The following is a 20,171-nucleotide window of genomic DNA, read 5'->3' on the forward strand; positions in this document are numbered from 1 at the left end:
GTTTTTATAACAACTTTTTTGTTATTAGAAAAGACTGATATCAGCAACACACTGAATTCCATCAGAGTTTATTAATTTCGTTTTTTTAGTGTGATATTTGAGGCTGTTTGGCTGTTGCTAAAAGTGAAAATCGTGAATCGTCAGTTTACACTAACCAGCAAATGTGTATTGTCTTTGCAACTATTCCATATTACAAATCAATACATGTCACTTCAATAAAGTTGCCGACTGTAATCGGTAAAATTTTATTTTTAGAGAAAGATCAAGCGAAGAGAAAAACTGTTTTCAACCTTCAAAGAAATCGCGTATCGGAACGAAGAGCGTCGTTATTCATCATCGCTCAATGACAAGTTGCCTTCTAGGATGAATCCTAATGATGCGACCAGTAACGATCGAAAAATGTTGGTTTCGAAATAAACTGTCCCGGTTGGAAAAACTATCGCAGTTATGCGGAACGCTGCTTGGTTTATGCAAGCTTCCTTCAGAGATTTGTAAAAGTATGGGATGCGAAATTACCTGCTCAGAGCATAGGGCGTGTTCAATAAGAGGGTTATCAGATGTGTTTTTAGCTAATATTGATGTTCTCAACTGGCTTAGAACTATACTGATGCTTGTTAAGTAATTCTATCCCGAAAATCTGCAAAACGTCACAACTTTATTTTGTCAACTCACCAATGCAGCAGTGTTTGAAAATTTAAATTGTTTAAAGCAATTAGATTGAGGCTTTAAGTATGCCCGTTTACCAAATTAACTACTCTCGCATAAAATGACCAATTTATCTTGAGAGCAGCATTTTTCAATAGTCAAGTTCTGGCAAAACTTTGAAGCAATCCTAGACAGACAACTTAATACTATCATTTCACTGCACTGAGGAATCCTTCAGATCGAAACATTGGCCACTGTCTGCAGTTAATAATGTCTTTTTTAGACATTATCTTTGAAAAAAATAAAAAAAGAGTTAAATGTCATGTAATTTTCATTCTGTGTGGAGCTATATGGCTACGCTACATGTAGGCTACTTGAGAGATTACTGATATTTCTTTATTCATTTGTTGATTTATGCATATCAGTTTGTATCCTCTGTGGATCCTTTTCTTATATCATGGGCCAATCTAATAGATGTTTGCTGGTAAAGGTGAGTCCCACACTTGATCCAAACATCGGGGGATGAAAAGATACGGTTTTCATTATAATAAGCCTTCGGCACTAATGAGAGTAGGATGGCCAGTAGGGTTGATTGAAAAAACGTTTTTATAAAATTTTTATTAGCTTGGGGTTGTTTTTTGTTAGCTTGGGGTTGGGGTTGTTTTTGTTAGCTTGGGGTTGGGGTTGTTTTATTAACTTGCCAATTACTACTAAAACTAATTGTAACTTTAAAAGGTTAAAGGTCAAAGACATCCAAATGTGGTCGTTTCCAGCTCTCGGCTAAAATTTTCCAAAATTTTAAAACCTTGTCAAGACCCTATTTTGGATTGGTTTTAGCTTAATTTTAGTAGAAATGTTGTTTACAGGATTCTTTATGAAATTTCAGTGTAAAGTAAATGTTTACTGGGGTCATGGGTAACCAGGATATTAAAAAGACCTCTTTTTTGTTTTTTGTCATTTTGACTCATGTTTCACATTAAATACCTCCCAACCCCTTTAATATTTTGTACTTAAATTTTCTCAGTTTATAGAGAATCCTGTAAACAACATTTCTACTAAATGTCAGCCAAAACCAATCAAAAATAGGGTCTTGGCAAGGTTTTAAATTTTTGGAAAATTTTAGCTGAGAGCTTGAAACGGCCACATTTGGATGTTTATGACCTTTAACCTTTTAGAGTGACAATGTGAGCGGTGTTGTGTTTTCAATACTTGTCAGCAGTACTATCACCTGTAAAAAAATTTGGTTCTTACCTAATTTACTTAAGCAGTAATAGGATCTCAAACATGGCCAAAAAAAAAAATTGTGCCCCCTCGGTAGACCCCCCAAACAAAATGCTTTATAACTCTCGTGTTTTTCAATAAATTTCACTCAAACTTTGCAGGTGTTTATCATATAAGATAGTGAAAAGGTGTGTAAAATTAAAGAGGTTGAATTTCTTGACTGTGTGAATTGACACGGAATGGCCCAATGGTAAATTTTCAAGTGGCTGGTGGCAGATCAAGCTCTCGTCAGATTACATTCTAATTTTGCACAATTAGTTTTAGTAGTAATTGGCAAGTTTTTCAACCCCAAGCTAATATTTTTTTTATAAAAACGTTTTTTCAATCCACCCTAGTGGCCAGTTCCTTTCTCTCGGCCGCCTTTCCTTCAGCAACTACGCCCACCCAATTTATTACACCCTGGGTAGAGGTGAGCGGTGTTCTTCAACAACCAGTTTAAGCCGGGAGTCGAACCAGGATTGCATGATTGGAAAGCGAGCGCCTTATCCGCTACACCATCCCACCGTTCGCTGGTAGACCCCTTCTTTTTTTTGATGCAATGTTTAAAATTGTTGCTTCTTTTCAAAATATTATTTATGCAGGGTTAAGTAGCCTGAACTTACCAACATTATTTTACAATTATTTGTAGACTTGGAACGGTACGTCTTTGATTTCCCTGATTTTCCTACGGAATGTGAATAAATTAAAGTCCTGCGATTGCACCCGGCCGTGCCCTGTTGTTGAAATAAAAAAATTATTTCATTAAAAAAATGAAATCTATTCTAAATATTACACAAGGATATCTAGAACCACTGGAGAATATCCTTGTAATTCAACATTTCAAATTTTAGAGCTTAAAAACATTTTCATCATTAGGTTTTGTAGGCTAGCCTATATTGTTAAAATTGTTTTGAGACAAAATTTTTCCTCTACCCAATTTCATTGTAACGGTAGCCTACATTGCATTATGTCCTTAAAAAGAAAAAGAACAGTAGCAAAGGAGAAAAGGGTATTAAGTTCCAAACGGGAGTTGGATTATTCCATGGTCGAGACGGCAGGGCATACTATGATGTGTTTATTATGCAGTCAAGTAGTTAAAGGAGATAATGCAAAGCAGCATTTTCGTCGTCATTTGTCACACAATTACGCAAAATTGGAAAGCGAGTCAAGGAAAATTTGTGTCGAAAATTCAAAAAAAAGCGTGCGACAGGAGACATGTTGCATGTCCACTTTCATTCAATCGAACAATAATCGCTGCGAAGCTTCTTATACAGTCGCATATCGTCTTGGTGTAGCGGGAAAGTCTTATTCGAATGGAGAACTCGTTGTGTTGTCTCATAGACATTGTTAAGTGCATTCATCCTGGTAAGGAAACTGACTATTCTTCAATTGCTCTCTCGCGTAATACACTACGACTCATTGCCTTTCCACACCTGATTGCAACCGAAAGTGCTCCGTTACATCTTCAGATGGAACTGGTGGAATTAAAAAATAATGAGCAGTTGTGATTAAGTTCAAGTGCGAAGAAAATTTGCTTGACACGTGGAAAAGTGCATTTGATTATCCAATGTTGCAAGAATTGGCAAAAGAAACTCCTGTTCTTTTCGAAAGCACTTACGCATGCGAGTCTGCCTTTTCACAAAAGAAGTACCTGAAAAACGAGTACTGAACGCGATTGTTGGACGGAAATCTGGAGTCTCAACTAAGACTGATGGTATCGCGCGAGGTTCCCAACTTTGCAATTTTATCTGTTCGTATGCGAAATCTAGGGAGTCTCTAGTTGCAATATCGCAGACGAATAAATTAATTTCAAAAAGTGTTTGATATTTTATGGCACTTATTAGGTATAAGTATGACAAGTTTAGTGGATATTAACGAATAAATTCTTCTCTTAGATAACCCAAATTTAAAAAATCATTTAAAACTCACTTGCGGCCGTGCTTTATAGAATTAATCTGAATGCGGCCGGTAATAGCAAAAAGGTTGTGCAATGTGCACCCCTGCAGTAGCCTATATGTTCGACGTACAGAATCCCTGACGGCGTGTTACATATTATTAGCCTATTATAAAATATGTCTATTTCATAAAAGCTTTTTTTAAATCCTCGTGTAGGCTACCAAGCCTAGCACACCTTTCTATTCTGACGCGGCTTCTTGAACTGGAACTCTGGGGCCGAAGGACTATCATTTTACTACCCCGAATTCATGATGTTCTGGACTAAGCTGGAAGGCTACTAGAAAGCAGTCAATGTTTCATCAACCATGACACGCAGACCTTTCACTACATTAGGTGGCTTGAAGATGTTGCAATTGTTAATGATGTGGTCTGCGGTCTGTTCCTCAGCACCACATTCACAAGTAGTGGAAGAAACCATTCCCCATTGCTGGTTGAGCGGAAAAGTCCGACGCCCGTGCGGAGACGGATGCGTCGGATTTTTCTTTAAGCGGATTTTTTGTCAAGCCTTTCTTTGTGATATCAGGCCGGTGGGACGGGTGTCGGAATCGGGCATGAACGAATGGAGTCTAGTGGTGTTTGACTTCCATTGAGAGTTCCATTTATAGTCCTCCCAAGTTGCCACAGAGACGTCTTGTTCATCAGCTTCGTTCTTCCGAAGTTGAGCGGCTGGCACGAATTGGTGTCTTGATTTCAGTCGACGGAACGCTCGCTTGAAAGAACAGAGATCTTGGAATGGAAAAGATGATTGGGCTTAAATGCCCGTCGACCGAGAGACAAAGTGGCTTCTTCGCGACAAATCTCAACGGGTTGGATACCAGCAAAAATGGGAAGATTATCCAATGGTGTGGGACGCAGGAATCCGGTCACCGTGGGCAGGGCGCTGTTTATGGCAGTGTCGATGTTATGGCAGTGAGCACTGCGGCACTAAACAGGTGCACAGTACTCTGCTGAGGAATAGACAAAGGCTAAGACAGCTAAACGCAAAGTATCGTGCCTCGCTCCCCAGCTTTTTACATGGATTCAACGTCTGCAGACGTCGAATCAATGTAAAAACGACTGATTTGCTGTCTGGGTCTGCTTTGTGATTTAATTGTCTGTGTCATGGAAAACCAGTTTATATTGTGAATCGGCACCAGTGGAAGGCTCAGTCTATTCACCTGTGGACTATGATAGTTCAATCGACATAACGGTAAATGGCTACAACGTGATTACAACTTTCATATTTTTACAAGATACTCTGGAACTTTACGTTTTCATTTAGCTTTAATGTGGACAAGGAGCCAGCGAAAGTTTTCATTTCTCGTTTTGATAATGAAAAATGAAATCCCAGCGTAGGCTTGCATGATTACAACAAAATAAAAGGGCCACATATTTTTTTATCTTGTAAAATCTTTGAAACACATAGATGCAAGTTCATTTTGAAGCATAGGCTTCCTGCACTGTATGAATTTTAAGATTTGTCTTCATAAGTTGAACAAATTAAAATTTCTTGCATTTTGAAACAAAATTATTCCCTAAAAAACTTACACAGCTAATTTTAATAAAGCTTTGGTAGAGAGTTTGCATTTTTGAACCATAGACCAGCCAAACAAAGTAACCTTGGCGGATTTAACATAATGTATTACATAACATAATATATCTAATTTTAATAAGTAAAGAAAATCAATCACGTTCGGAAAGTTGTATTGATAAAGCCTTTGCCACCGTAAAAGCGACTTCTTCAGTACTTTGAATTAGACTCTGAATAAGCCTCCTTGACGGTGGTGAAAAAATTATCAATAAATTATACAAGTTACCGAACCTGAGTGATTTTGTTCACTTATTATGCTGAATTGTTCGGTTGCATTCTAAATGAAGGATGCTTGCACACTGCACAGTATAATTTTTCATCCTCAATAACATCGAGGAACCAGAGCAGAGGTTGAGTGACATCAGCGTCTATTTCTTTAATTACAATTAATTTTTCTTTCAAACATTATAGGTTAAAATATCGAAATGTTTTCGTTTCGAGTAGCCTCAATACATTGAGTTACAATTGGCGTCTTGGCGTTAGCTTATTGCAGAATTAAGTTCAGTAACAGGTAATAGTCGGCCAAGATCTTTCGAACAGCTTGTTTAAGTGATACTATAAAGAAAATTGCATGAAAGGTTTGCTAGCGATGGAAATTCTTCTGCTTTCAACAAAGGAATAACGTTGGTTTTCAAGCACATCTTCGGGATGTTTAACTTTGCAACAAGAGATATAGATTTGCGATTGAAACCGAGACTATTACCATCTTAGGCCTATACAAGTTATGCCATTTGAAGTGAAAGTTGGACGTATACCAAAAAAAATCACAACAAACTAATACTTTTCAAGTCTAGTGCTGCAGAAGAACACTAAATAAATCATCATCATCATCACGTGTCGTCTGCGATCCGAAGGTTGGCTGTCATTTGCTTCCACATGTCACATTCCTCCGCTACTCTTTTTGCTTCTCCGATTCTTAAAAAATTAGCTCACAGTTTTACATCATCTCCTCAAGTTCGTCTCTTCCTTTCCCTGCACCTCCTTCCTTCCACCATACCTTCAATAACCAATTGATGTAGCTGTCCTGCCGATCCTCTCAAAATATGTCCCTCGAATCTCATCTTTTGTTTTGTTTAGTCGTTTGCCCATCTATCTTGCACTTCAATTCTTTTTCTAATTGCTTCGTTTGTAATGTGTTTTATATATGATACTTTTAGTATTCTTCTGTAGACCAGAGTTGAAAAGCATTGATTTTTTGTGAATTTGTTTGCTGTAGGTCTAACGTTACTTCCATATGACATGACTGGTTTGATGTAACAAGATAGAAGTCTCAGTTTTAACTGTAAATCGATATCTTTTTTGTTAAAAATTTTCTGCATTTCCAAAATGACACTTTTGCTTGACCGATTCTTCTTTTTACATCATTGGTGCATCTTCCATCTTGTGTAATGAGGGACCCTAGGTATGTGTACGTGGTGACCTGAACCAATTGTTCTCCTTCCAGCTTAATTTTTATTTTCATTGCTTTTTTCTATCAACATTGTCTTTGTCTTCTTTAAATTTAGCTTCATACTAAATTATCATACAAAAAATAAGCACATTACTAACGAAGCAATAAGAAAAAGACTTAGAGTGCAAAATGAATGTGCAAACGATTTAGCAAAACTAAAGATAAAGTTCGAGAGACATATTTTGAGAAGATCAGCAGGCCAGCAATATCAATGGGTTGGTGGAATAATGAAGGGGAAGAAGACGAACTTGGAGAGATGATGCACAGCAGTGGGCTGACTTGTCAAACATCGAAGAAGCAAAAAGAGCAGCGGAGGAACGTGACGTGCAGGAGCAAATGACTGCCAGCTTTCGGCTCGGAAATGGCACATGATAGTGATGCAACAATCAGGCCATAGGAAACAATGTGAATATTGAATTTAGAAAACCTGTGATGGGAATCGTCACCTACATTTGCCCACATTGGTTCAATCACCAGCAATTTATAAATCTCATCATTGAGATGGCAATTGAGGACTTCCAGGTCGGCTGCCGCTAAGATGGCTAGCAAAGAGCCAGGTGCTCCCTCGCTTCTTTCGGTTTTAAATGTCGTGAAACTATTCATGGCATAAACGAGCTATATCGAGCTCTCGGATCCTGAGCGGATAATGGATGTGGACTTTTTAGTCAACATATGTTGTGTCCTTTTGCAGATTGAACATGAATTTACAAAGGAAGTAAAAAATACTACCTGACCTAGTACAAAGTGTGTTTTCATTTGTCAACACACTGAAGCTATTCAAGGTTCATCGCACAGCAAAATTGCACGGGACATTATGTTTCTATACGTTGTTCAGTTAAATCGTTTTCTTTGCTTTTAGATTGTTGAAATATTGACGAATTGCAAAAAGTCCGATTTGACAAACTTCTACCGGTGGATGCACCAACGGGTTTTTGTCAATATTGGACGAGCAAGGTCGTTCAGCCCAATCTAAGCGAAAGAGCTCTCCAAAGTCATCGGGAAGTGACGTGAGCTGATTTTCTCCTGTAAAAAACATAGGTTTCAATGCATCGTTACTTTTGGCCATTGGTCGCTAATGACAGTGTTTCTTAACCCTTTTCATGTAGCTTACCCTGAGTAAAGCCTAATTGACAGGCTTTTACAATGTGGTAACATATCTATTAGGTGTTATAATGGTTTATATGTTAATTGATTAAATTAAGCTTATCTGACTGTTTGATGAGAATTTTTATCTAATTTGGCTTTCTGACTCCGATTGCTCTTTTTACGTACTGTAGCCTATTGTTGTCCTATTTTGAGTTTATCAGAAGATATAATTTTGCAGGTAGACTTATCTGGGTAATGAAATTAGGCACTCGACTATAAAATAGTGAAATTGGGCTTTGGGCGAGGGATAAACAGCACCTTGCGTTATTATCAACCTCAAGCTTTGTTGCCATATTTCGTATTATACGAGCAAGGAAAGCCATTGCAGAAAATCATATTTCATAAAAGTTTAAGGAAAATCAATCGAAAAACTTTCCTTTCCGAAAGTATTGAAGTTTCATTTTAAAGACATTTTAAGATTTAAAAAAATCCAAAAGTTGACTTTCGGTGCAAGGTTGATTTCAAGATTTGTACCCTCACGAAGTCTAAGGAACATTCACTATATTTTTGCTCCTATCTGGTTATCGCTGGTGCAGGCTCTTTCTTTGATCGACAGTGGGTGTCAGCAAAGCGTTTCATATTTTTGTTTCATTTCAATACTAGGGTACTGTTCATGTCCTACTTAAACGATTGATGCAAAGTAATATTGGGATTTGCGAAAAAACAAATTTATAAATATTGAAGTGATCCATGGCTTTCCGAAAAACTTTGAAACTTTCCGAAAATGTTGGTGTTGACTCCTGCAGACCGCATGAGGCTACTGCACTGCATTTCTAATAAACTTCGCGGGCTTGATATAATAGTTTAGTCACTTTAGTGTAATTTAAACGAAAAACTATAATCCAAATTACCCCATGAAAATGTTAAATTTCCCCTTTAGAGGTCTAACTTCCTAAGAGCTACTGTAGCCCATAGATCTTCCCGTTATCCATTACTTAGTATTAGCTGCCGCAAACTATAATTCACTGAACCTTGAGGTTACAACTGAAATTACTTGCCAAGCCACAAACAAGTCAATGACGTGAGCGTGGAGAACGCGGATGGAAGCTTCTCGATTCGATTCATGAGAAGTAGAAGCGTGTGCAGTGAAGCGGAAAGGTTGTCGATCGTTGAGGGTAAATCCCGAAGTTGGTTGTCGCTCATGTCCAAAAAGCCAAGTTGCTTCAGCTCACAAATCACGGGTGGCAAGTGATCGAATCTGAAAGTTAGAGGTTGGTTTGGTTGGTTTAGAATCTTTATCCTCGGACTGACAAAGCCTTGATAGGTTATTCCTGGTAGTTTCGCATACTTGTGGAGACTCTAGACGCAGGGCCGTTTACCGAGATTGGCAGAGTGAAGTTTTCGATTGTTAAAATGTTGTTGCCGGAGAATTACTCCATCCATTAGGTGCCCCTGAATGGAGAGCAGTTCTGAAATTTGGTGAAGCGCACACCCCGAGAGTCGAACCAGCGCCGCGTGACCTTGAGCCGGGCGCGTAACCACTAAGCTAAGGGGCGGTTAGAGGTTTCAATAATTTCTTGTTGCGCCTGCTGATTGGACATGCAGGCTGAGATCTAAGTCACTGAGATTCCGTGATGTTATGACTTTATATCCTTTTTTTTTTGTCGTATCCAGGCTTACGCCCGGTGGTTGAAGACTTAGATTAAGTGGACGGGAAGGCAAAGAAGCCAATCTTCGTGTCCACCTTCAGGCATGCCTTCAAGTGTCCTGCCACAGACACAGCCGCATGCTCTTGAGCGGTGTCGAACCGGCGCCTTTTAGATTGCCGTTCCAGTGTTCTCACCACTCGGCTACGCAGCCGACAGGTATCCTCAAGTGCCAGGATGGGAATCATATTGAAAGCCATTCGTGGCCGTCCTACCATTGGCGGAAGACTAGTTTCAATATCATACTCAACGTTGTAAAGGTTTTGTGAATTAAGCATAAACATTTATTCTTACCGCCTCGTTGTTATTTTTGTCCTGAATAGAAATGCTATGCCAATATCTTGCATTATGGTACGCAACGACAAATTTGGGTAACAAAATATTACAAATAGCCTACTTGTTCTATCCGCAATGATCTTTTGTTGCTGGTCCGAAAACGTTTTTCTAAATTTTCTCCTGTTCCCCGGTGTTAAAAAAACCGCTGGTTTATATTACGTTAAGGTTTAATGAAAATATAAAAGCGTCTGTGCCAATATCTCGAGGCTCAAAAGCTTCCGTATCATAAGGGAGCAAGGCCATTGGGAGGTTAGCTAGAGTCGGTACCAATGAGATGCTTGAACATCCAAAACAAATGATACTTTACAAAAAAGACACTTTGAAAATCAACACACAAGCCTATAGCAAACCTCTGGCAAGAGAAAAATAGTAATAAAATCATGGAATCACCATGAAAAGATGTGGTTTTCCACTGAAAGCATGAGTTGTTTCTAAACTTAATAAATTGAATGCAAACGAACCATAACAAAAAATATTTGTTGTTTTTTTCGTTTCAGGGTCTTCTGAAATGATTCCTGGCCCTGAAACCGTCTGGAACACGATTTTGAAATGGACCCTTGGGTTTCCTGTCAAAACTACCGATAAAGAAAGGCCTTTGATGAAATGAAACGATTGGCTTAGAAATGCATCGGCATCATGGTGCTAGGGAGAGACATCATTTGGAGCGTGCATATCATTTGCATAAACATTTTCAGTAGCGTTGACAAAAGGTCCGGGGAGTACTTTAAAACCCTCGCCAGGAATGATTTTAAGGCCCGGGAAATAGAAGAAGTTACCGCGTTTCTTCAACTATGGTGCGTTTTTCTTAAAAAGTGCCTGGATTTCGGGTCCGAGGATCTTGTTGGCACCGGGCCCAGAAAATCCCCTCGACGGTCCCTGCGCATTTCATACATTTACGATCTTGTACTCATCACTTACGTTGGGGTTGTATAAAAGTTTGCGAATATTGATAAACATCACAATACATGGAGTAATTAAGTCAAAATATTGTTTCATAATTTTTTCAGGGGCAACATTGTCGCATTTGCGGCTTCAATAACTCACTTGTTATTTGCTAGATGAAGACTTTTCAACTGATGCAAGCAAGCCAAACCTTCTGGTAAGCCCACCAAGTCATTGTTGCTCAAGACAAAAGTCTCAAGGTTTTGAAGATTTGAAATTTCTTGAGGAATTTCTTCAAGTTCGTTTGTATCAACAACCAACACTTTAAGGTTTGTCAGCTTTCCAACGGAGCTCGGGAGAAATGGCAGTTTGTACTAAAACAGAGAGAAATTGCTGATCAATGCTTAAAACTCGGATACGCTCTAATTGGCAAAAGTTAAGGTTATAACGGATCAATTCAATCGACGAACACATTTTCTAAAGAACTTCTTTCGCTCACAAAAACTGGATGATTTCAAATTTAATGGTAGAAATCGGTTAGGTTTTGTTTACTTTTTAGATTAGACCACTCGAAATTCCAAAGTATACAATTTCAGTTAAAACTGTTCGCAGCGACATTTTGCATAAAAAAAAATCCCTTCAGCACAAAACGGTTCAAAAGGAAACAAAACAAAATCAAGGGAAGAAAGTTTTGTGTGGACTCGATTTTGAAACATTTTTACTTTACAAACTAACAAGGTCGAGCAACTGGTAGGCTACACTGCTGCACAACATATTGCTCTCTCCCAATTTAACGGCGAATTTTTAGTTGTTAATGTGTTTCGTTGTTGAACGCGCTATCAAACGAAATTATTTATTTCGGTGCAAATCTAAACCAAACAGAAGCAAAAGAGTTTTGCATCAAAAGCAAAGAAGGAAGCATTCAAATTTCAAAAATTACAATTACTTGCACATTTTGATATTACTTATGAAATTTCAATTATACTGTTTAGTCTGTTCAGTTCAGTTGTTTTTATTTCTGACCAATACTGCAAAAACAACACACGTCAACATAGCAAAGGTCTACTCTAAAAAAGGTAGAAGCGACAAAACGGGAACGATAAAAGGCGCTTGTGACCGAAATAAGTTATTGAGTTGAAACAAAATTTGGCACCGTCGCAACACCTTCAGGATTTCAATTGAAACTAGGTATAGGCTACAACCGACTTTACTAGATTTACAAAAATTGGAATAAAAGGCCTAAAAATGCACCTCTCAAACAAAATTTCAACCATAGGCATGTTTTCCGACCACTCGTTTCAGCAATGCTTTAGTCACACTCACATCTCAGCTAAAACATTCAAATTTGATGTTATTTAAAAAAAGAAACAAAAATAAACAGTGAAATAATGCAGATTAGTGCGATCACTTATTCTTCCATGAAATAACTTGGTTTCAACTCTACGATACCTAAAAGCGCAATTTAAAGTTTGTATATTAAAGAACCATTTTAATGCAATTTATTATTAGGGCAAAGGCAGGTTAGTTGATACAATTTTCACATTTAGTGAGATTTTACTAAAACTGTTGGATATAGAAACACCATTTATGGTGCTAAAGAAACTTCGTTTGTTGGGCTAACTTTCCCCCAAGTTTAGTCTGTTTGATGTCACTGGTTATCAGTTCAGACTCATTCAAACATACATCTCCGGTTTGTATCAACTAACCTTCCAAGAAGGTTAGTTGATACACCTATGAGGTTAGTTGATACATGGAACTTCTAGTTGATACGATCAAAATACGCCTCAATTATACTGAGAATATAATTATAATATACTTTATAGGCTACTTTTGAAATTTATACTCAAACTACTGTAGTGTAGATAGTAGAACCATATATTGCCAGGTCAGAGTTAACCAAAATCCATGACAGTGCTGCAGTCTTATATTGTTATCTAGTGTAAAATGTGATAAAGATATTTTACATCCGGATGTTCTTCCTAACGCCAACCTGTTATACAGATTTGGAAATTGATATAATTGTCAATTGTTATGACAGCCAGGGTTCACGTAGGCCTACAACGTACAGTAAGAGAGTCTTCAGTTGATCTGTAGCATCCAGTGGCGTAGCCAAGGGGTGGGGGGAGGTTTGGGGGGTTACACCCCCTTAGGCACTCGTGTGACGTCATGATATTGAGAATGATGCTTTCAGTCTCTATGTCTCTAAAACAAAGTTTGCCTAATTTTGAACGAAACTGCATCAAAAGAGCGAGTTTTGCCAATACCAAACATTCAAATATCTCAGCCAGGAATTAACAAGAAAACATAGAGACAGCTTTATTACCAAAAAATGCCCAAGAAAACATGATCTTATCTTTTTGCTATGCCACCGGACAGCACTATTTTACAAGAATATTTATACCCACATCTTTGTTGAAAATGATCTCAAAATGCACCAAATTTAAAGTAATTTTTTCAAATTTTCTGGAGGAGGCCCCCCAGACCCCCGCCGCTGGGTGTCGCCTTTGGCGAAGACGCCGTCGGCCGTCAAAACCCCCTTTTTTCAAAATTCTTGACTACGCCACTGCATCGATCAGTTTTTCTTTTATAAAACTGGGGCATGTTGTCAAAGAGGCCTTATTAATTCTGTGATGTTGTCAAGTTCACAAGTTCTGCAGCTTCATTTACACACAGCTCAAAAGTTCAACAACTAATTCCAAACCAATTTACAGAGTTTCACATGTAGGCCTATTTTACCTGAAAATATGGTTGAAATATTGCAGGTTACTGAATGTATGAATGCAGGTTAGTTGATACAGTGTATCAACTAACCTGGGCTAAAATGTATCAACTAACCTTTTCCTTAGTTTTGTCAAAAATGTGTCTGCCATCAATCTAACTAAGTCGGTTAAAATGATTTGATTTATGCAATGATACTATACACCTATATACTGCCTGTCGCCAATAAGTTAATCTTTTACCGTTTTTCAAACACTCAAGAATTAACTGAATTGTAAATTTGAAAAAATTTACAAAAAAACTCAATTTTTGAACATTTTGCATTATTTTACAAACTTGAAATTGGATATAACAGCGAAATCATCATGTCACCACTCAATCATTATTCTTCACCAGTTGGTGGAGGTATTTTTACAAAATCCGTTTTCTGGAATCCGTTTTTAGTGGTGTATCAACTAACCTTTTGTATCAACTAACCTGCCCTTGCCCTAAGTGATAAAAAAACGTTGAAAAAAACATTGTGCTCCCTCAGTCCCCACCTATAAAACTTCGACTGCCTTCGTCCACCCAATCTGGCATTTATTGCGTCATTGCGATATGCAGGCTGGGTGGCCGAGTAGCGCTCTGGAAACTAAGCGCGCGCAGTCACTTCAGGAATTACACGCAACTTACTTCCAAACAAGCTTTTCTCTCTGGGCTAAGATACAGCGCTTCCACATCAGAATCTTCAAATATCTCAGAATTAATAGAAACTAATTCCAGACCACGAAGTCTGACGATTTTTAGAGTCTTGTTGCTGTCTGAAGAATGCATCAAATGCCGTTTTCCTTTGGCGACTTGCTTCCGGGTTAAAGCCATTCGCGAGATGTGTGCAGGATTGTGAGATGAATCTTTCAAATTGTGTTTGCAAACTGGAATTTTGCTGTTTCCACTTCCTAAGGAATAATGCTTTTTTGGTTTAGATAGCGGAAGTGACGTGGTGTCGTTACTAGGTTTATGAACAAATATTGGAATTCTGCTTTTAACCCTGCTTATGTCAAATAAGGTTAATGGCTGGTATTTTGATATCGGCGAGCCATTGGAACTCTTCGGGATGTTTGCAGCAGTCATGCCACTAATGTTAACTTTACATTTACAGAAGGTATTGTTAGTTCTACGTCATGGAAAGTATTAGTCTGATTAATAGAAACATCAGTTAAAGTTTTTCTGTGTTATAGTTGTTTTATTCTACATTATGCTAAGTCAATGCTGCTCAATGTTTTTCAACCCACGGCCTTTTACTAAACATTTTCTTCAGGTTACTCTGTGCCATTGCCAAAGTCCTTAGCAATATAGCTTCGATGGTTCAACCACAAATAATGCCTAGCAATAACGGGCATGGCAATGAAAATATATCAAAATTGGCTGAAAAAATACCACATTTGAAAGGTAATTGGTAAAAACCATGCCCAGAAAAATTACTTTGTGTATTATTCGCTCTGAGCATGCGCATTGTCATGGTGCGCGAAGCGTCAGTGAAGCAATAAACCAACCTGTTTATTGTTGCTTTTACTTTCAATTTTATCAGATGAACGTTGCAACTAGTGCTAGAAACCATAATTAACTTTAATAACTACCGCATCAAAATATTCTCTCCCCCAAAAAAACACCCTGGTAATGGTACCCTCGAGAAAATATCTTCCAACAAAATGTTTCAATCTTTTATCATGACAGTATTTACCAAAGAGATTTTCTCGGGCGACATTTTTTCGGGTAGATATTCTTCCTTGGAGATGTTGACTAGAGGGGGTATTTTTCAAGGGAATATTTAACAGGGCTACTTTTATCAGGGAAATATTTTTCTACATTTCATTTGAACTGTAGCAAAGATGTTGAAGTTAGACAGATGGTGAGCCGAGCCCACTGGCTGGGAAACGCTGTGATAAACGCTTTGCAGTTGAGCGATTCTGTTGGAATAAAAACAAAAATCAGATTAGCAAAATTAACCAGCAGTCCAGGACTGGCCACTTACCAGGTTAACGCACTTTTAAATCATATTTTGTTTGAGTTAGAAAACAAGACTATTGTAGCCAACGAAAGTGGTGGTACTAAATAGAAATGGAATGAAGTAAGGCTGGCGGAAACTAATAATTTGGAAAGTGACAATATAGAGGAAAGTTGTTTCAAGTCGCAATTGATCACACTAGCTCTATCAACGAGGATCAATTGGACCTGGCCGCCACGTGATCCTCCATTTTAGAATTATGTTAAAGTCCCGAGATGAAATAAAAACACCGCGTTCTTATTTTCTGATAACTGAGTTGTTTTTTCTTATGGCAGAACTACAACAATTGGAACCAATCAGTTGATTGATAATAACATCCATAAACATCTAATCAACGAAAAGTAACGAAAAGATGGCGGCTTGGAGGATATTTCCTCCGAGGAATTCAAAAAGAAAGCACCAGAGAGTGAACCTGTGCGACAATTTGCACTTGAGAAACTCTGAAATGAGTTGAAGAAAATAAAACTGGGTATGCTCAATTGCTCATACGTAAAACTTGGTGACATAGGTCTACCTACTACAGAACAAATACTCAACAAGTGGCACAAGAATAATAACAATTAGATAACTCGGAGAGAAACAGATTACATGAGGTGTGAGACACAAGCAGGTGACGCAAATTAAAATACGCACAAACTACAATACTTAGTATTTAGCTGACCTGTTATTAATCTTATACCACGTGTTGAGTTTCTGTTGTCCTGGACTATTGTTTTAGTTTGTGCATTAAATTCATCCTTTCCTATATTTTTTATGTATATGTTGAAAACGTTGAAATTTTACTGTAGCCTAATTATGTTGTACATTTTCTTTGTGTGATACAACATGAAATATGAAGCTGCTTTGTTTTGCATGTTTGATTTAATTGTGCTTTATGCTTGCAACACAAATAAAATAGAATGAGCAGCTTTATAAGCCGGATTACAATTTTCATTTATTTTTGATGCTATTACAACCGCACATCTTTGCATAGTCGTAGTCGTATCATCATTGATGTCTTATAAAACATGCAGATGAATGTCATTCTTAGACCCAGTAAAAAGACCCGGGAGGGTGCCCGTAGGTTTTGTTTTTGTTTAATTTGGTTTTATAAAAACATAACAACACCAGATGGTCTGTTATGAGCTTTACACAATTAGTTTTAAATTGTCGGCCAGTTAGAGCGAAAAACATCAGAAAATCCTGCATTTAATGTAAATCTGCTATATATCTTATCTTTTGCTTCTGTCTGTTTCACTAGCTAGACAGTTTGAACAACTAGATAATTCTAGTTGTCTAATTGCATGAATTAGAGCAAAACGTCGGAATTCTAATCTATAATTTGTTAAAACTTGTTTGCTTTAAATGAAGTTCTAATCTAATCTCGGATGTTTCCAAAAATGTTAGATTGTTTATCAGTATTTTTTAGCAAATAAAAGGAAACTTTAGTTTTATGCAAAGAAAATGCAACAAAACGATTACGATCAAAATGCCATGCTGTCATTCCATCGCTTCAGCAGCAAAGTCATTAAAAACACTTTTAATTCATTTGTTTATCGGCGTCGCAGCGCCTATATTATGACATGTAGGCTATAGTAAAGCAGGTTTTAGTGCTGTGATGGTGGAATGACACTTTGAGCCAGAGTTGACATATTGGCGTCTTTTTCAAAACAAAAAAAGATTTGTGACAACTGCGTCTAACTAATTCTAATCTAATTTAAACTCTAATCTACTGTAATTTGTAAAAATTTGGGTAACTTTAATTCTATAATTCTGGTCTACTTTGCAAAAAAATTGAATAGCTCTAATTACAATTCTAATCTAATTTAGAAATACTAAAATAATTTTAGTTGTCTAAAACTGGCCTAGAACTGGTATTCTTAGTAACAACCATACACCAGCGCGGCTTTGACTGGCAATAGTAAAATCACAAAAGAAATTTTAGCTTCAATTGTTCGTTGTGTTAAGTAAACATATCGTGGAAAGATCACAGGTGACGACAACAGGCGGTTTCAATATAGCGAGAAAATGTATAACAGCTGAATAGCTTGCTAACAATAGTCCATTCTTTTGGGATCGTCAAAATATATGTAATTTTGCATTGACAACCTTGAGCAGAGAATAGGTGAAGCTCTAATATTCTATCAGATATGCTGGTGAGTTGAGCTACTAACACTTCCAATTGATTAGAGTTGCGCATAGCCAACAAGATGCAACTATTGTTGGCCTTGATTTGATTTTTTTTTATCGATACTATAGCTTTCAGTAATCTCATCTCTTGCTTTATCATCCTTTTGGTTGCTGTCAACCAGTGGCGTAGCCAAGGGGGGGGTTTTGGGGGTTACAACCCCCCCCTTTGGCACGCGTGTGACGTCACGATATTGAGAATGATGCTTTCAATCTAAAAAAAAATTGCCTAATTTTAAACAAAATTGCATTAAAAGAGCAAGTTTTGCCAATACCAAACATTCAAACATCTCAGCCAGGAATTAGCAACAAGAAAACACAGAGACGTAGCTTTTTTTTCCGAAAAATGCCGAAGAAAACATGATCTTATCCTTTTGCTATGCTACCGGACAGCACCATTTTACAGGAATATTTGCACCCACATTTTTGTTGGAAATGCTCTCAGAATGCATCAAATTCAAAGTAATTTTTCAAAATTTTCTGGGGGAGGCCCCCTCAGACCCCCCGCCGTTGGGTGGTCAAAACCCCCCCCTTTCAAAATTCCTGGCTACGCTACTGCTGTCAACCAGCTGGATATGATTGTTCTCATCCTAGCTTTTTGCAAAAAGACGGGAATCTTTACTCGAGAAAATTAGGAAACGAGAAATCGAAAAACCACTAAATCCTGGAAATTCCCAAAACCGCAATTCCGCTTTTCAAACCTTCTCCCTATGAAGCTATTTCTTCCACGGTGGAAATAGCCTACTTTCGGACGGTAAATAATTAATTTTCCAATAATCGGAAAGACAACAACACTCCAATAATTAATCGAAAACTTCACTCTGCCAACCTCGGTTCCAGCCCTGTGTCAAGAGCCTCTACAAGCATGCGAAACTACCAGGAATAACCTATCAAGACTTTGTCAGTCCGAGGATAAAGATTCCAAACCGAATCAAGCCTTTCCCCACAACACCGTCTGACTTTCCATGGAAATATGTACATGGAAATTTTTTCAAAAAGTAGTCTAAGTTACAGCCATGTAATCATAGCACCGGTATATCATAAAATTACATTTTTGACAATGTAAAAAGTTTGATGACAAGATCATGTCAAGGAGTAACCCTAATGTACATAAATTATAAGTGATAGTTGCAACTATTGCTAGAAAAGTTAGTGATTGCAATCGCCTATTTATAATAATACAAGTCAAGTGTAGCCTACATCTTCCTCTTCTAGCTTTATTCCCATTTTAAGTTAATTCTTCTAATTCATTTGTTATTGTTGGATGAAATGCTCTATGTCAGGGATATCCAACCTGCGGCCCGCTTGATATTTTAATGCGGCCGCTAATCATTTTCACTCCAAGTGGTATTTTGAACTCAGGCTCAGCAAGTCAAAGACAGTGTCGGCGGCCTTCCACCTTAACAACCGGGAGGCACAGCGTGAGATAAACATCAAGATTGATGGGGAACGCCTGCCCTACTGTGCCGAACCTACATACCTCGGCATAACCCTGGACAGGTCACTCACGTACCGCCGACACTTGGAGTCACTGCGCAAAAAACTATCTACACGCGTCGCACTTTTGAGGCGATTGGCGGGTTCCGGCTGGGGAGCTGGTGCTAAAACTCTTCGTACAGCTACCCTAGCCCTTGTTCATTCCACCGCTGAGTACTGCGTGCCGGTCTGGTGTCGTAGTTCTTACACCCACCAGATTGATACCGCCATCAACGATGCACTGCGTACTGTGACTGGATGCCTGCGTCCCACTCCAACGGACTGCCTACCCATCCTAGCAGGCATCCAACCCGCTGAGCTACGCCGTAAAGGAGCCAAGATTTCTCTCGCTCGCCGCGCTTTGAACCCGGACCATCTCCTCCATGCAACATTCAAGAGACCACAACCTATAAAGCAGCGGCTGAAATCAAGACGCCCTTTTGTGCCTGCCGCACAACAACTCCTTAAGAACGCAGAAGAACTTGGCTTAAGTGCGGCACACTGGACGAACCACATGTGGAACACGAAGTGGCAAAATCACACCTCCACGCTCCGTGATTTCATACCCGACGCCGATCCCCGTCCACCAGGGATGTCCCTCGCAAGGCTTGCGTGGGTCAGGCTTAACCGCCTGCGAACTGGCGTCGACCGCTTTCGTTCGGACATGCACAAGTGGGGCCTGGCTCCTTCATCAGAATGCGAGTGTGGTGCCACGGAACAGACCGCAGATCATGTCATCCACCATTGCCTAACCCACCGGCCTCCACACGGTGCGCATGGTCTGAGAATCCTGAACGACGAGACTGCTGAGTGGCTGAAGATTTCTTGCCCCCCAATCTAGCTTGGAAAGATCGCTCATACGCCATCATCATCATC

At 38.5% G+C, this 20,171-nt stretch overlaps 2 protein-coding genes across 6 annotated transcripts in view; one reads left to right on the forward strand and one right to left on the reverse strand.

The window, feature by feature from the left end:
• Window positions 1-962, forward strand: part of LOC145786775 (uncharacterized) — a 52,221-nt gene extending 51,259 nt beyond the window's left edge. For all 5 annotated transcript variants that reach the window (XM_082598513.1, XM_082598515.1, XM_082598516.1 and 2 more), the window contains exon 6: window positions 256-962. In XM_082598513.1, the coding sequence (XP_082454639.1) occupies window positions 256-417 (162 nt within the window). In that variant the 3' untranslated portion in view covers window positions 418-962. The remainder of the gene's footprint in view (window positions 1-255) is intronic.
• A 6,754-nt stretch (window positions 963-7,716) lies between these two features.
• LOC145786825 (uncharacterized) lies at window positions 7,717-14,719 on the reverse strand. The gene is made up of 4 exons (XM_082598567.1): window positions 14,282-14,719; window positions 11,054-11,265; window positions 9,026-9,225; window positions 7,717-7,904 (listed from the first exon to the last, which is right to left on the reverse strand). The coding sequence occupies exons 1-4, from the start codon at window positions 14,717-14,719 to the stop codon at window positions 7,717-7,719; spliced, it is 1,038 nt and encodes a 345-aa protein (XP_082454693.1).
• Between the last annotated feature and the right edge of the window lie 5,452 nt (window positions 14,720-20,171).

This window comes from Aplidium turbinatum, chromosome 17, assembly GCF_918807975.1.
Source record: "Aplidium turbinatum chromosome 17, kaAplTurb1.1, whole genome shotgun sequence".
Lineage (NCBI taxonomy): Eukaryota > Metazoa > Chordata > Ascidiacea > Aplousobranchia > Polyclinidae > Aplidium > Aplidium turbinatum.

What these genes read in the sequence shown, in the direction of transcription:
- LOC145786825 (XM_082598567.1), bottom strand. Translation starts at nt 14,719, where the DNA reads ATGACTGCTGCAAACATCCCGAAGAGTTCCAATGGCTCGCCGATATCA. An exon ending in AGAGAAAAGCTTGTTTGGAA is followed by an intron (nt 11,266 to 14,281) that starts GTAAGTTGCGTG and finishes TCTCTGTTTTAG; the next exon opens with TACAAACTGCCATTTCTCCC. An exon ending in CTTCATCTAGCAAATAACAA is followed by an intron (nt 9,226 to 11,053) that starts GTGAGTTATTGA and finishes TCTAACTTTCAG; the next exon opens with ATTCGATCACTTGCCACCCG.